At 47.1% G+C, this 16,399-nt stretch overlaps 1 protein-coding gene across 2 annotated transcripts in view; it reads left to right on the top strand.

The window, feature by feature from the left end:
* Nucleotides 1-16,399, top strand: part of GRIK4 (glutamate ionotropic receptor kainate type subunit 4) — a 172,748-nt gene that overhangs the window by 44,692 nt on the left and 111,657 nt on the right. For both annotated transcript variants that reach the window (XR_004550317.1, XM_034069546.1), the window contains exon 2: nt 14,506-14,639. Coding sequence is in view for 1 of the 2 variants with exons in the window: in XM_034069546.1 (XP_033925437.1) it covers nt 14,558-14,639 (82 nt within the window). In the remaining variant the exon portion in view is untranslated. The remainder of the gene's footprint in view (nt 1-14,505; nt 14,640-16,399) is intronic.

Genomic DNA, 16,399 nt, shown 5'->3' on the forward strand with positions numbered 1-16,399 from the left:
GCATTGTGAGGCCTGGGCTCTATTTCAGATTCATCTCTTGGGTTTGATTTGCTGTGTGGAGCAGTGATCAGTTTGGCTTGGATGACAGGAGCATAGTATTTGGGGACAAGGATTTCATCTGGTGTCTTGAGGATTTCATTTGGAGTGCTCCTGCAGTTCAAGCAAATGACCAAGTCAACTAGGCAAAGGACTGTAGTGTGGGTTTGCTGGGGCAAGAGGGAGGGAAACCCATTCCAAATGCAGCTGGAAGAATGCTGCTCCAGGTTCCCAGGCTCTGAGTTATTCCCGGCTGGAGCTAATGATGATATATGAGTCTTGCAGAGCACTCTTCATGCTGACACCTCAAAGCCCTTCACTGAAGAGGTCTGCAACATTACTCTCTCTAGGTACAGGTGGTAAAATTGAATACATTAAGAGAGCAAGTAGTTTAGCCAAGCAGCAGAACTGGGGCTGAAATCTTGGTGTCCTGAACCAGTGTCATGCTTTGCCTCATAGGAGCCTTCAGCTTTTCCACTCTTGGACTTCGCTGGTGCTTTGATTACTAAGTTAAGTCCTGCTGCTCTAGGAGGTCAGCAAGCTTATACCTGTTGTTCATACATACTTGCTTGCTTGTCTGTTAAGCTTCCATGAGACCTCATAAAGTGCTCTTAACCCTATCTGCCAGCATCTGCTGTGTGCTCACAAAGACAAAATCAAACACAAGCTTATCATCATCATCTTCCTTCTGCTGAGCAGCTGCTGTGAATAGCACATGCCAGTGCTGTAACTCTCCTGAATTGCTCACAAAGCCTGGGCAGATGTGTTGAAAGCATTTTAGGGCTTTTTTGGAGCATGTTGTAAAAGCTGTGGGAAGGAGTGAGCCCTGTGGCTGTTCTGGGACATGGCCCCATGCTCTCTGTAGGGTCACATCTCTGCCTGCAGTGCCGCCTGGTCCTGTTGTGTGCTAGGAAGTGACTGCAGGCACATAGGCATCTCTTTTCTCATTGCTGGCTCTAGGGTAATCTGGGATATAATCCTCAGATTAGTATGGTCAAACCAACTTTAAAGGCTGAATTCTATCAGTGGCAGAGTCCAACACATTGGCTGCTCCTGAAATACATCCTCCCTCTCCAGCTCCCCTCCTAGGACGTAGAGCAGCTTGAAGTCCCTCCACCTTTCTCCATTCCCTGCCCTGTGCCTCTCAACCATTAGCAGTTGAAGCCTGTTTTGTGCAGCTTGTATCATTATTCCCACTTTCCCCTGCATGGATGAAGCCATTTCACAGCAGCCCAGGCACCTGCCAAGTTCATACCTGGCTCTCTCCCTTCTCTTTGGCTGCAGCTACAACTGTGCCACCCTCACTCCAGCACATGTGTTAACTGTGGGCATTTTTCTCCTCCCCCAGGCTGGGTTTGCTTCTCTTGGTGTTGGCTCAGCTCCCACGGCTTCTTCCTGGCCTCGGGGAAGAGTTGGGTCTGCCACCAATGCAGAGGCTGTGTAGGTGGCTGCCTCTTGCCTCTGCTGGAGCACAGAGCCGGAGGTGTGTGGGAGAACACGGTCCCTGCATCCCTCCTGTGCGCTCTGTGTTGAGCTCTCCCTCCTGAGATGTTCCCGTGCAGCACACAGATGGCCTGAACAGTTTGGGGAGCAGACTCTCTTCATTTGTGTAAAGGCAAATAGGCTTTGAAGAGACTAAACTGCTACAGCAATAGTGACAGGGGAATTCAGATCTTCCTGCGGGGTTTGTTCTTAAGCTTGGTTCCTTTCGTTGCAGCTACAGGCTTTGGCACACACAAGGAAACCTGCATGTTTGCACTGCTCTGGTAGCATCCTGAGCTGCCTCTGACTGCAACAGCTTCTGTGGTTTTGCTCTGAACTGTGGCATCGTGGCGCGATTTGTCCAGCATCTGCTGACAGTGGCTTGGAAGGGGATAGCGGCTCTCTTTTGGGAAGCTTCCTGGTCATTAAGGAGCTTAAAAAGTCTCTGGGGTGGAAAGAGCTATTTCTGCCCTGTGGAAAATCCCTGCCGCTTACTTCGTGAGCTAAAGGTCAATTTGGCAATCTCGGCTGTATAGATAAAACATGAAACCTTCCCTTCCCTGCTGTAAGCCTGGACCACTTCTTGCTATTTCAGCAGGGAGTAATGGATTGGGGAGACGGAGGCTCCTTAGGCTTCTTGCTAACCTGGAAGCTTTACTCACATGCCCACTGTACGTGCAGGCATTGCTGCTGCTGACCATGAGCTGATGAAATGAGACGCATAGCAGTTAAAGAGAGCCTGAGATTACCCCTGCAGCTGTGATGGGCTGACAGGATGTGGCACAGCCCAACATTCCAGTCAGGCTAAAATCAAATTAAAGCTTCCCAGCGTGATGTTTTAGGGAAAGGGGGGAGGGGGGTGGGGAAGAGATGGAAAAAGAAAAGCCCAACCAACAAGAAGCCCCCCACAGCGTTCATCTGGTGGATGGAGTTACATTAAGCGAATGGAAATTAAAGGCTTTTCATAGAGATCTTCAGTATAATTTGATGGAAGACTTTAATTATTTCCAAGTGCCTAAGAAAAAGAGCTTGGAAAGATTCTGGAAGGGTGAGCTCTCATAAAGACATCTCTCTTCACAAGCCTTTGGAGCTGTTGTTGCTGCTGTCAGCTCCAAAAGAGGGCTTTGAAATTCCTGTGCCCCCCATCCTCCCCAGAGACCAATTCCTGCATAAGTGGCAGTCAGTCTCATAAGAGAAGGCCGGGGAGCTGTGAGGAGGCGGGTGAAGGAAGAGCAAAGACTTGAGGACTGCCAAACAGCTCTCTCTTTATCAGCCTTCACAAGGCAGGTGGGATGAAGAGGGCTCCTGGCCGATAACAGACAGCAGGATGTGGATGATTTGGATCTCTCTTGGCGTTTGGACAGTAGAGCCAGAAAGAGCATCTTCTCCCTGGCACCCAGGGGAGATGGTCCATTAAAGCCATAATGCTAAAGTTGTCATTCATCCAGTTCTTGCTTAGACAGGCCAGGAATTGATGGTTCTTTGTCTGGTCTCCAGGTTGACATAAATTCAAGTATCTGGACACTGTCCATTCTTTCCCTGGGACTTGGATGCTCTTCTCCTGTCTCCAGCCTGCTCACTTTTAGGCAGAAATGTGGCCTCTGCACACTCTGAATGTTCAGTGTCTTCAACTCCTTTCTTCCCCAGTCATGCCAGTTTGAGAACCCACTTTCTACCTCCCTATGCACCTCTCCAGGAGGTGTCCTGATGGTGTTGCAGGCAGCAGGAGGGCAGGACCGTGCCTTCTGATAGTGCAAAAAGTGGGAGTGATGTTGATTTGACCATGTGAGGCTTTGTGGGGTGCTGCATGTGTCCTACTGGAGACTTAGTGTGTCTCCTCTGGTGTATTGGATCTCTTCTGCAGGGATGCTCTGTGGATTAACATGGCTGAGGATGTTCATAGCAAGCGGGTGAGAAAAACCTACCTAATGTAGCTAAATAGGCGAGACGTGGGATCCATTCCTAAGGATGGGGGCAGGTACTAATTCTCCTGCCTGTGAGGATGGGTGGTTGGCAGATAGCTGGCAAAAAGGCAGCATTGGTAGCCATGGGGATGGGAGAAGAGGGATGCTCCACTGCAGGTAGGTGCCAGGGCGAAAGGGATAGGCACACATCTAATGGGCTGCATCAGGCAGATGAGCTGCACTGTGGCACTGCAGGAGTTTGGGCTCTGTGTTTAACCATTTCTGTCTGGAGTCAGTATCTAACCACCTTCCTCCCACATGGCATCTCCTGCGCTCTGCAGGCGCTCATGCTGACACACGCTGGCGTCACTGGGTGCAGTCAGAGCCCCCCCTGAACCCCGTGGGTCCCACAGCCGATGTTCGGATCCAGGTGTGAAATAGCCTTCCAGGCTGAGAGATAGAAGGGAGCAAGGGCTGCTCCTCGTGGTGCAGGGGGAAGAGCCCAGGGTGGATGTCTGATGAGTGACTGCCTTCATTCACCTTCAGAATACTCAGTGTTATCTGTCCCTCTGGGTGTTTTGTCCCTCTCCCACCAGCAGCATCCAAGCTACTTTTGGAAAGGGGTAATGTGGAGTTCAGCATTAATAGCTCTTCTTTTGGGGCAGGAGAAGATGCAGAGGCTGCCAGGCTGCCATTTGACAGCAGTTAGCAACAATCAGCTGGGCTGATGGCTACTGGGCAGCTGGAGTAGTTGGAAGCCTGCTGGGCTCAAAACTGGTTCAAAATGAGTTGCGCTGAATCACAGCCACTCAAAACTTGCTCTGCTTGGAGTGTATCTGAGCTGAAGTGAATCCCAGGGGGTGGGGGGGAGAAAACCCAAGTGGTTCCTATGAGCTGGGGAGTTGAGGCAGTCTGATGTACAGTTTATGCCTCATGGCTGAGTTCGTTCGACTCTAATTGATGGTTTTTCCCTATATTTGGAGCATGTATAACATCTTCCCTTTGTGGATTCATGGGAGCCTAATGGGATTTGAGCTAAGATTTTATGATTCTTAAACATGCAATCCTTTATTCTGTGGGGAAATCTCTCTACTAGATGATTATTTCATTAAACTCACATAAACCAAGTTTCGTGCGTCTGCATCCCCATGAAATTTGGTTGGATACTGGACATCATATTCCCGGTTCATTAGGGATGGTCATGGCAATGGGTATTAAAAGCCTAACTGTGCAAGCTTTGCTTCCCCTGGTATTGAGAACAAACCAGAAGTGTCTGGATCAGAAAGCAAATTGGGGATGTCAGCTGTCTGAGTCCTGTTGGCTCATCTGGCCAGACAGGCAGTGAATTTGGGCTTAAGGGTAACAGCTGCATTAGAATATGGTGCTGGAGTTTGGATGGCTTATAGGTCAAGATGCAAGCATTAAACTTGGGCTAAGGCTGGTTAATGAGGACAAATTATGCTTACAGCTTGAAGAGAATGATGCGGTCAGGGTTTTCAGAGTGCTCAGTGTGGGCATCACTTAGTCCCTTTGTACTTCTCTCATTTAACTGGAATTGATGTTAAGGCCGTGATGAAAACAACTGAAGAGCCAACTCTGGAAAGAGTTGTTCCTTGCTCAGTTTGGAAATTGGATATTGCTGATGAGGATGAGTGCTCTGGGAGCAGTTTTAAGAATGCTGCTAAGTCAGGAGCACAGGCAGCCTGATTATAGCTCACTTGGAGCAGGAGGAAGACAAGGTGGTCAGAATGCATTTGTTTTGTGAACAGATTTGTTTTGCACACTGAGGCAGTGTGCTGTGTGTTATGCTTTGCTAATGAAGTCAAGTGATGTTTGCTTGCTGCACACTGAACCCCTGGATAAAGGTTGCAGCTGTGGTGTCATTCTTCTGCCTGTATCATACTGCAGATAAGAAGGGACTTTATGTGCTCAGGTAAGAATGGAGTAAGGGCCTATTAAGTGCCTGTGAGATTTATCCCATGCCCAACTCTTCACAGTGATGGTAAGATGCAGACTCCATTTGAATCAGTAGTGATGTGCTTTGCTGGGTGTGGGGTTTTACTCAGGACTTTTCTAAGGTTATTGTTGATGACAATTCAGAAGTACAAGTCTCATCAGCACTTTTAGAGATCTCTGCTCTCCTCTAGCACAGAAGAACTTAGCTCTCCTGCAGGAGTAGCTCTGTCTGGACAAGGACTCTACAAGTAAGCAGGCTGATGGTATTTGCCTTGCTGAAGGAGGAAATGGCAACTTGGGCAAAATAGTATGTGAAGTCTGGGGCTGTCCAGGAATTGTGTATTTAATGGCCTGAAGTATCTGTCTGAAGCAGAGTGGGCAGGTATTGGAGAAACAAAGGATAAACCAGACGAAGAGCAGTTATCTCGAGGCTTCTGAAGCTCGAGTGGTGCTTTGTTTAGAAGTACTTCTTGTATCATCAGGCAAGCTGCTCTGTGCCCATATTCCCTGTTACGCAAAAGGCTCTCCAAGCCTTAGAATAAATACATTAAAGGCCATGAGATGGAGAGAAGAGGATGGTGAGAAACTGAGAGATGCCAGAGCCAAGACTGCAAAGGGAAGTCATGTCTCTTAGTGAATTCTCTGTGCTGTCATGAGGGGGAAAGCTGAGCAGCTTTTTGCCAAGGATATGTGTGTGATTTCTCTGGGGTTGTTTTGCCCAGTGATGCATCAACAGGCCTAATAATAAGTTTCCTTTTGTCGACAAACATTGCTTCATTTCTGCACTTCCATCATCACTGCTGCAAGGATGCTCCTCCTGCGGGTACAGCAAAGGTTGAAGGCTCATTTCCCAGTGAGGGAGGTTGATAAACTCTGTCCCCTCCCGAAGCATCGCATGTGCTTGCACTTGGTATGGGTATTTCCCATGCGGCCAGGAGGGAATTTCCCTTCCCTTTCCTGCTGCTGCTTGATCTGGGATTTGGCTGATGTTGCAACAGCAGGGGATAAATGCCAGAGCTGCCCATTCTCCATCCCTGTGGGACCTGGATGTTTCATCTTGGTAACACAGTAGCACTGTACCTCTAATTGGATGATCCTTGTTGTTAAACTGTTGATCAAACACATAGGGTTCTGGTTTGAAGTCTCTTTTTTGGTCACTTATCCTACAAGCAGGGTTAAAAGTTTCTATCATGTAAATTAATGCCTTTAAACGCAACATCTGTTAATTTTTGGACTTTGGCTCTGCTTTCGTGTGCAAGGCTATTTATTGCTATGAGCTGCTCTAGTACTGCAGGAGCCCTCTTGTTGTGTGCAGTTGTACTGTTGCATGTACATGCATCCTGTGATTCCTGTGTTTTCCTTTAGCTCTGTAGGTTTCCTTGCAAACTCTTCTCCTCTGCCCCTCCTCTGTCTGCTCCCAAGCCTATCACCCCTATGCTTTCTCCTGCATATTTTTAGCTTGGCATCTGTCCTCTTTCCCACCTCCTTTCAAATGCATATGCTTACTGTCTTCCAAATGCACACCCGAAAATTCTCACTCCATTAAAATACACAAACCGAAGCCTTACAAACATCATCTTCAGCCATTCACAAATTGCCTCCTCCTAGCCTCAAAGTACAGGCTTTTTGAGCTTGTGTGTATCAAAACGTTCTTTAGGTGATAGATGGGTGAGGAATCTATTTGTTTCACTTAGAGTTTAGGCAGCTCGAAGAAGCAGCAAAACAAGCTTTTTTTGGCCATAAACCACTTGCAGGTTGATTTGGTAGAGGCTTCTTTGTTTTCCTTCTTTTCCCTCTTGAATCTGCCAGAGCCTTTAAGTGAAATAAATAGATTAATCTTCTTGCTGTAGCCCAGAGATCAGGGTGATGTATTTAAGAGCTTTTTCTCCCCCTAGACTTGATATGTTTGCAGATCCGATTCATATTTTAGGACTTCCTTCATGTGTAAAGAGGCTCCGTGGTAGCAGTAATTCTTCACTAACAGCAAACAGGGGCGAGTGCTGGTTGGATCGCATCTCTTCTGAGAGAGCTGAAAATTCTCCATCCAAGAGTGTTTGATAAAAGGAAGCTTTGTGGCAAAAAACATCAGTCTTGGGGAGGGGAGAAACCACCCAAAACCTCAAGAGCTCCTTCAAAGGGAAAAGTTGCTCTTTCCCAACGCTGCATTCAAGAAGGTTCCATTGCTGCAAGCCAAACGGCTGAAAGCAGATTCCCCAACGTGTGCATGCTCATCAAAACAGAGCTGTGAAAAGTGTGGCAGAACTGGGAAAAACATCAGTTTTGAGGAGGCGAAAATGGTTTTCTGCAGAGCTCTTTTCTGTGGTGAAAGGGTATCTATGCTGTCAGTATATAGAGTATATACTCTAAAGTATAATGCTAAGGGGTACTTTAAAGCAGTTCATTCTGAACACAGTCTTGGGCACGTTAGAAAGCTGGGATCCTGGTGATTATGTTTTTCTTGTAGTGTGTGCACTTGCATCGCAGCTTGGTGAGATGCAGTCGAGCAAGTTGGAAGAGCCGCAGGTTTAATGCCATCCGGGTACTTGTGTCTTACGCTGTGCAGATACAGTATGGCTTAAAAGGATGTGGTGAGTCTGGTGTAGCACAGGGAAAATGTAGGTGAATGGTTTGCCCTTTCTGATACTCCTAGATGAAGCCTGTGTCTCTATGTCTGTCGTGACGTACAGCTCTTAGATCAGAGGAGCAGTGCTGGCATGGACATCTCTGGCCCCTGTTTAATGGCAGCTTGATATCCTCATCCGGATGAAGTCTTTTTCTTTCCACCTACAGACACCCCCCTCTTCCCTTAGGCTTGTGGTGATTCTTCCTTTAAGGTAACAGCTTCAAGGCCATTAAGTCTGTCTGAAGTGGGTAGAGCAGATGTCATCACTGTGTGAGGCCACAGTGCTTTTAACTGCTATTGTTTGGTAATAAATATAAATCATGGACACCAGGGAGGTAGAAGATCCCACTCGATCTCAGTTTCCTCTTCATTGGTTATCTTTTTCCAGGTGAGAAGTGAATTATCACAGCAAAGGGAAGCTTTTGGTAGATGGTCTCAGGAGGGTCCTGCAGGGGTGGTTTGGAAGGGTATGGGTCTTGTAATCCCCTCATCTTGAAAGCATTGCTGTGCCTGACAGTGCACTGTGAAGCAGGGCAGAAAGGCAGGGGATAGCAGCACACAGGTTGGATGCTCTTGTGTTCCCAAAGGGGTTTGCCAGTGGCAAAATTTCCTATGGAGAAGCAGCTTAAACCTCTTTGTAGAGTAAAATAAGCTGCTCCAACAACTGAGTTTTAATGCTGTCAAGTCAATGTCTGTAATGGGACTTCTGTAAACATCCCTCTGAGGGGGCAAGCAGGGTTTTCACACTCGTGATTCACTTTGCTGTGCCAATACAGCTTTCAAGTATTGACCGACCCTGAGGGGCCTGATGGGTCCTGTGACAAGCCTGTGGAGGAGCGGGTAATTGAATCAAGACATCCTGTGACTCAGCCTCAAACTGTAACTGCTGAAGTCTCCTCCTATTCACAGGTCTGTGGTTGATAATGCTGTGGAAAATCTTCCTTCCAGATAGCTGAGTCTATATGCAGCTTGTATGAGGAATTAGGATGGGTACATATAGCTTTTATCTCTAAGCAATGATAGGAGAAGTTGATCAAGCTTTGCTAATGCTGGGGAGGATTGAGAAGGGTGAGATGAGAAAGAACTCAGGATTGCGGGGAGAGGAAGTTAAAGGAAATAATCCTAAGGAATGAGAAATGTCAGGAATACATTTGTCCTTCTGCTTCACTGCCTCCAGAATTCTTTTCTCCTTGAAGTTTCTTGCTGCTTTTTCTGGAAGTCACGAAGGGTGGAGGGGAAAAAAATAGAAGAGAGAGATAAAAGAACACAGCTAGGAGAATTCAACAAACCACCCCATGTTATGTACCAGCTGAGCAGGCATTTATCACCAACATCACCTTCCCTTCAATATCACCTCCGCTGGTGCTAAATGAATGACCCTCTGGGAGCGGTGCTGTCGCTGTGGTGTGATGGAGAGGCAGAGGTCCTTTTATCCCCCCAATACCTGGGCAAAAGAGATACCACCGGTCTGTCTCTCACCTCAGATGAGTTCGCTCCTGGTGAGCCACAGTGTGAATATTGTGAGGGCAATGTGAGGAGAGAAGAGGCTTGGTGGCTGAAAGTAAAGCAGGCTCTTTAATGCTGATGAAATCTCAAAGGAGACATAGTTTTTATAGGAACATAGAAATTGCTAGACTGGAACAGAGCTGTGCTTCATATTGTTATGTGTGCTTTTTCAGTGCTAGCTGCTTTCAGAAGCAGCGTATAGAGGCTTGCCCCGAGGGGTGATTCTTCTAACCCTCAGACACAGGGAGTTAGCCAGTGCCTTGCAGCATGAAGGGTTTTACCTGCCTTCCAAACCCTTATTTTCTCTTTAAAACCCCCACAACTTGACTATGTAATTCCAGCTCTCCATTCTCTTTATACACATCTGATCCATCTCTCAGTCTTACTGAGGTTTTGACTGCAACCATACCTGGTGCTAATGATTTACCCATGGTAATTACGCAGTTTGCAGAGGAAAACATATTGTTGGGAGCTGTAAATGGAGTGATTTTTCAGTTTAATTGAACTTACCTCTTTGCATCCCTGGGGCAGGTTTGCAGTTTAGTTCCTCCCTCCCCCTGAGACTCACAGGCACTTTTTCAAGCCCAGCAACAGTCACTTGTTGAAATGCTTTCCAGTTGCTTTCCTCCTTGTCTGTTCCATTTAAATTGGAGCCTCTCTGCAGATGAAGCTTTGCGAGAGGAAATAGCTTTCTCTGCCTGTCGAAAGAATGAAGAAGACTCTCTTAAGTTGTTTGTTGATATTTCCTGACAGTTCTTCAGAGTTCCTTGCTGCTCTGCAGCTGTTAAATTTGTTGTCTCAGCTGCGAGGATTACTCTAGCTTTGCTTGAGCTGCATTTTCTCACCATTCATCAAGCTTCTGGTGATGCACGGAAAGATCCATCAACACCAAAGCCACCTCCAAAGTAGCGTTTGAGTAAAAATTGGCCTCCCGATTGCCTGGATAAGATTGAAGTTGCTGCCAATTTGAAAGGGTGTTTGTGGTTTCTCAGCGCGCTTGCAGACGGTGGTGGAGGGGGTTTGCAGTACACGAAAACGGAGGTTACATCAGGATATAAAGCACATGTTGGGGTTTTTGAAAGCCTCCCTCCCGGACCATGGAGCGAAGTGCAGTAGGGGATGCTGTGCCTTACCTTGCTGGGATGCAGCCTATCTTCAGGGCTGCTCAGCTGGAGACAGATGTGACAGGACAAATGTGGCAGGGCAGGTGGCAAGCAGGTTTTCAGGGTGGTAATATCTGCAAGTGTGAACAGAAATAGCAATGAGCCTGGATTCCTTACGTCTTCTTGGCAGAGGGAACAAGAGGGAGAGGAAGGAGGTTGCTGGTGTTCAGTCATACCTTCACTGTTGGTGTGACAGCTTCAGGAGGGCTTCATTCTGTGATGTAACATTGTATTCTGCCTTTTGGCTTTGGCTGTATTGTCTAAGAATTTGCCTGCACAGATGTCATAATACCAGGATGGTGTGGCAATGGTGCTCTTCTTCATTGCTATATCACAGGCATTAAAAATGTATAAGTAGGTTCAGAAGCAAGTTGCTTCCACTGAGGAGCAAATCGTCCATAATTTTGCTTGGTATTTAGAGACTTCTCTCCTGAGAGAACTCAAAACTCTTCAGTATGGTCTTGATTTATTTTATGCTCTTGAATTTGCAGAGCTAAAGATGAAAAAGGGCTTACCAGGAAAAGAATTACAGACTTGAGCTGTGCAGAGAGAAGCCAGAGGCACCTTATGGTCCAGCACCTATTGAGCAGCTCATGTACCACCCTGAAGGACCTATGAAAGTCTTTTCTAGCCAGCCTACCCCTTTTGGAGGTAGCAGATTCAGACTGCATTATAAACAGCTGTCCATCAACCAGGCTTGCTTGCTGTCATAGCACGCTGCCAGGGTAATAAAGAGAAACCATTGATGCAAGAGCTGTGAATGTATAAACAGGCTGGCGTGTTCTTGGTGCAAACTAAAGTAAGGGAAGTTTGGTTTGATTTATTTCCAGCAACTGTGGTGAGAATGAGCCTGGGATAAGCCATCTCCACATACACAAGAATTAGTGCAGCAAGTTACTAAATACCCCTAAGTGTTTTCTTGGCTTCTGAGGCTTTCTGCTTTGTGTTGCATGAAAGAGGGTTATTGTCCTCCCCTCTTTGTGTGGAATCGGGGGCTGCACTGGACTTGATGCACTTGGGCAGAAAGCGTGTTTTATGGCTACACATGGGGAGATGAGAGAGGGAAAGGTGCACTTTGCAGCTCTAAGGAAGCAAAGCTTTTGGGAGGATGGCCAACCCATCAAGGCAAACATTACCTTACAAAGAAGGGGTTTGAGCTGTGTTTACCACCCTTTCAGGCCTGAATTTAGAGAGTAGGAGACAGGAGCACCTTGGGGTTTGGGGAGGTAAAGGGAACCACAGGGACTGAAAATCCCTCTTTGTTCTTCTGAGTGTAGATACCTTGATGTTAGGCAAGGAGCAAAAATCTTCCCTCTCGTTTCCCTCTCATCCTAAGTCTCAAATTCCCATGTCTGTTCCCACTGCTCGGTGGCACAGGTGTGATGATGCCAAAGTGCCCTTGTGTTGCAGTCCCTGGGTATTTTGCTAGCACCTCCATCAACCAGATGGTAGATGGCTATGGGTTGCAGGAACCTGTGTAGTTCTGCTCTTTGGCGAACCCCACGGTGTATTTCTATTGCTGACAGATGTTCCTTGGGTTTGCACTCAAAAATCCAAGCACTGGGAAGCCGTTCCTAGCAGTGGGTAATGTGTTAGGTGAACACAGCATCCCTCTGTGCTCCATGTTCTAGGTAATTACAACCCTGCCGCTCATGTAGCATAGCACAGCGGGTGCCCTGTATTTATTATTTAGCTTTGCTATTAGCACTGAGCTGTTGATGTAAAGGCAGCTGCTTCTCTGGGAATCTTGTCATTCTCCTCTTCACCAAACCAGGCTGCAAACAGGAGAACTGGTCTTGTGGTTCATCCCTCCGATGTGCAAAAGGAAGGGGGGAGAAGTGGGAATGGGCTGTGGGGGGGTGCAGGTACCCTGCTAAAGGCGATGGCAAGGTGCAAAGAGCCAAAGGTTTCTGCTAGTTTTTGCTGCAAACCCCTTTTGATGAGTTGCTCTTCTGAGCAAAGAGGCAAAGCTGTGGTGAGGAAACAGCAGGGATGAGCATTTAACAGGTTTGTAGTCATGTGTTGGGATGTGTTTGAAGCCTTTCTCTGTGTCTCTTTGGCTCTTGTAGTCTCCTCTAGACTGCCTTGCCCAGGGAGGAGGGGACAATAGAGGAGAAATAAGGCAAAACACATCTGAGGCCCTTTATCAGATGCTTTGCAAGTTGACATGTAGTTAATCACCACCGGCTGGCTGCTCAGGACATTGTTTGCACGGAAAGCATGCCTAAAGCCGCAGTGCAGGACCTAAAGGAAGAGTGTGAGTCTTGTGCGGTGGCTTTGGAGCCGATCCTGAGCATGATGCAGCTCTTTGGGATGCAGAACTCAAGCTTCTTTGGAGGTTCTCTGGCTCTTTCTGTGGCTCTGCAGGGAAGGATTGAGAGGGGATGTGTGTGTGTGCCTGTGTGTGACCTTGGTGCTGGTTCCATAACCTGTGCTGTGGTAGGGGTGTGAAGAAACCTGCTGTGATCCTGCTGTTCTGTCAATAACTTGGGAAGCCTGGAAAGCTTCTAAGTGCTCAAATGATAACACTGCTCCACAGTCTGTCTGTGCTACTGCCAACACTTCCCTGTAACCAATTTACCATGCGCTTAACCTGTTAGGGTTTTGTCTCCCTAGGAATTAACCTGTACCTCCCACTAAAAAGAAGGAAAATTGTCATTGCCCTTCTCGGGAGGGGCTAATGGTTTCCTGGTGGGTTTTGGCAGCTTTTGCTTGTTAAAAATGCATTGAACTCACAACTTGTGCCGTCTTCAAATGTCCAACTGATATTAGAGCACAGAGTCCCTTGATTTTCTCCGCTTGAGAGAACTGGGGCTCAGGATGCAAGGGATACATTGATCCAGAGAGAAACGAAGCCCCAGGGAATGGAGATGTGCTCTCAGCCTCTGTGTTGCCTTTGCTTCTATGGGCACATGTCAGTGTTTCTTCCCTGTGACAAGGGATGAGCCCTTCTGAGGAGTGCTGGGATGAGATGGAGGAAATGGGAATGTAATCTAAAATGAGACAAATGGAAAAATTCCAAGTTAAAAGCTTTGTCTTTCTTGAACAAAACTCGTGGTGACTTCCAGGGCAGGGTAAAGACTTTGCCTGTGTCGGGACTGAAGTATTTAGCCCAAGAATTAGACAAATGGAATAGCATGAGAATGTTTGCCAGATAATAGGACAAGGGAGAGATAAAGGAACAGATTAAATAGTTTGCATTTAAGGACATTGCTGCCTTGGAGATAATTTGATCAACTTGAGGGACAACCTTTTATCCTGTAAGTGAAATCCACCCTGTAAGAGGAGCAGCAAAAAGTGGTCCTGCTCTTAGTCTTGTCCTGAATCCTCTTGCACCTGAAGGAGAAAGAGGTGGTGATTGTCACTGGGGCAGGAGCAGGGCAAATAGTGGGCTTCTAGTTTGGTTGTGTTTTGATATGAAACTGTTTTGTCCTATCCTAAAACCAGAAGTCAGTATTGTGTTTTCAGTTGTAGGCTGTTTTGAGCAGGGAAGAAAGGGAGGAAGGTGGAAAGAGAAATTCAAGATCTGACTCAGTATTGATTTCCACTTGGTTTTGTGGGAATGCTAAAAATTCCAAAATGAAATATTTGGACTTTTCCTTGTTTGCTTCCATATATATATATATATATATATATATATATATATATATATATATATATATATATTTCTTTTTTTGGGAAGCTCTTCTGAATAATTCATGGTCTGTAAATAGCTTCCCCCTTTGGTAAATAGACCCTTTGTCCCAAGTGCTTGGCAAGCTTGAAGCAGTGTCATCCTGCTGAGCCTCTGGTTCAAGAGCAGAGGTGCTCATGGTGCTTTGCATTCTCCCTGCAGAGAGTTATGTCATGCCCAGACCACCGAAGGGCTCCATGAGGATTTATGGAAGATGCCCCGTGTCTTGGCGCCTCTGGTGCTCCTTCTGCTGTGGCTGATGAGGATCACTGCCAGCCCCCATTCCCTGAGGATCGGTGAGTACAAAGCTCGCTTTGACCTGTGCTTAACCATCCTTCTACTCGTTGTTTGAGCCGCTCTGTGTGGAAACGCTTGTACCAGGGGTGCCAAGCCTTGCCTTTGTTGGCTGGGCTCCCTGTCTTGGTGATGTGCTCATTGTTCAGGTGGGGCTGAGGTATTGTAAATGCAATGCAGTTTATGGTGGGTGTATGCATTTGCATTGATTTTTATGGTGGTAATTGTACCTGATGGCAATCTTTCTGTATAATTTGAAGTGAAAGCCACTCCTCAAAGAGGCACTGAGGAATAAAACTTTCCCCAGGCTCTGCTTGATGCTCTCCTGAACTCCACACAAAAGGAACTGGTTTTCTGTAGCAAGTTTCTTTGCCCCCACATGGATGAGCAAGGAAAGTGTGAATGCAAACCAAACCTAGTGAAGCAGTGCTGCTTTCTTTGTACGAAAACCCTATGCATTTGGTCTCCTTCTGGCTTTATCAGTGTTCAAGAAGAGGCACCATCATCTTTGCTTGCTGCCTGTGCGGATGCGCGTTCAGAACCTTGTAGTGAGACTTGCTTCACATTATTGACACTTTACTCTGTTGTTTAGGAAGGAAATCCCTCTTCCTGACTGTTCTCTCTGGAGCTACTAGCTGGTTGTATTAACTCTTTGTTGCAGATAAGCTAATCTATTCCTGTCCCCACTTGTAACTTTCAGAGGTGACACTTGCAGTAAAATTACTTCCCCCCTCTGCTAATGGAGCATGGAGCAGCTCAGGAATATAGCAAAGGAGGGTCTGTGCTGGCAGGAGTTTGAGAAGGGTGGCTGGTGTTTTATATCCCTAGCAACTGTGATTCATGTGAAGCACTCATGCTGCATAGCCTCAGCTCTGCAGACTGCATTTCATGTTGATGGGCAGATCCCCTACTTGAGTGAGCCAGATGGGGCTGGGGATGGACAGTGTGTTATCAGCACGCTGAGGGTGAAAGAGCCTTCACTGTACCTTGTGCCCCAGCCATCTTTCATGGGCAAAGTGCTGTGGGTGCTTGGGAATGTGAGGGGAAGGGGATCTACCCCAGCAGCACTGGGATGCAAACCAGTCTGGGAGCTGTGCATCCCAAATGGGGAAGGTGTTGGAGAGAAGTGGGAATGTGTGTTTGTGTTCCTGGTTGAGGGCTGGCAATGAAAACCTGTGCTGCATTGCACTGGGCACAGCTACCAGGCAGGATTAGCTGCTGCCTTCCAGGTCTCAGCTTGGTGCAGGCTCAGGGCTCCCCAATGGAGCTGATGGTGGCTGCTGTGATCTGAGGGCAGGCAAGAACAAGCCAGGGGGTGTGTGTGGTATGGGGACAGAGAGTGTTAAATATGAGTGGCCAGAGACCATGCAGTGAAGTGTCTCCAGTCACCTCCTGCCTCCGAAGAATGGGACATCTGGAGTCCTGATCATGGACCTGGCCGATTCCCACACATGGATTTCCTGAGGGAGGGGAAGCTTGGATAGGTATGTCAGTACATATCTGCTGCTTTTGTTCTGCTCTTGGCCCCAGAGCTAACTGCTCTGAAAATGGTGCCTGAAGCAGATGGGCAAAGGGCTGAGGGGGGGTTGGGGTTTTATCTTTGTTTCTTCAGGAGGTGCTTTTATTTTAACAATCTATCCAGCAAAAAAGTTAATAAAAATAAAGTATAGAATAAAAGGACAGAAAAAATATTACTAGCAGCCCTGAAATCATTCCCAAATGCATGCTTTTGGCAAGGCAGGGAGATACGGTATCTAGCAAC

Source organism: Melopsittacus undulatus, chromosome 15 (genome assembly GCF_012275295.1).
Source record: "Melopsittacus undulatus isolate bMelUnd1 chromosome 15, bMelUnd1.mat.Z, whole genome shotgun sequence".
NCBI lineage: Eukaryota > Metazoa > Chordata > Aves > Psittaciformes > Psittaculidae > Melopsittacus > Melopsittacus undulatus.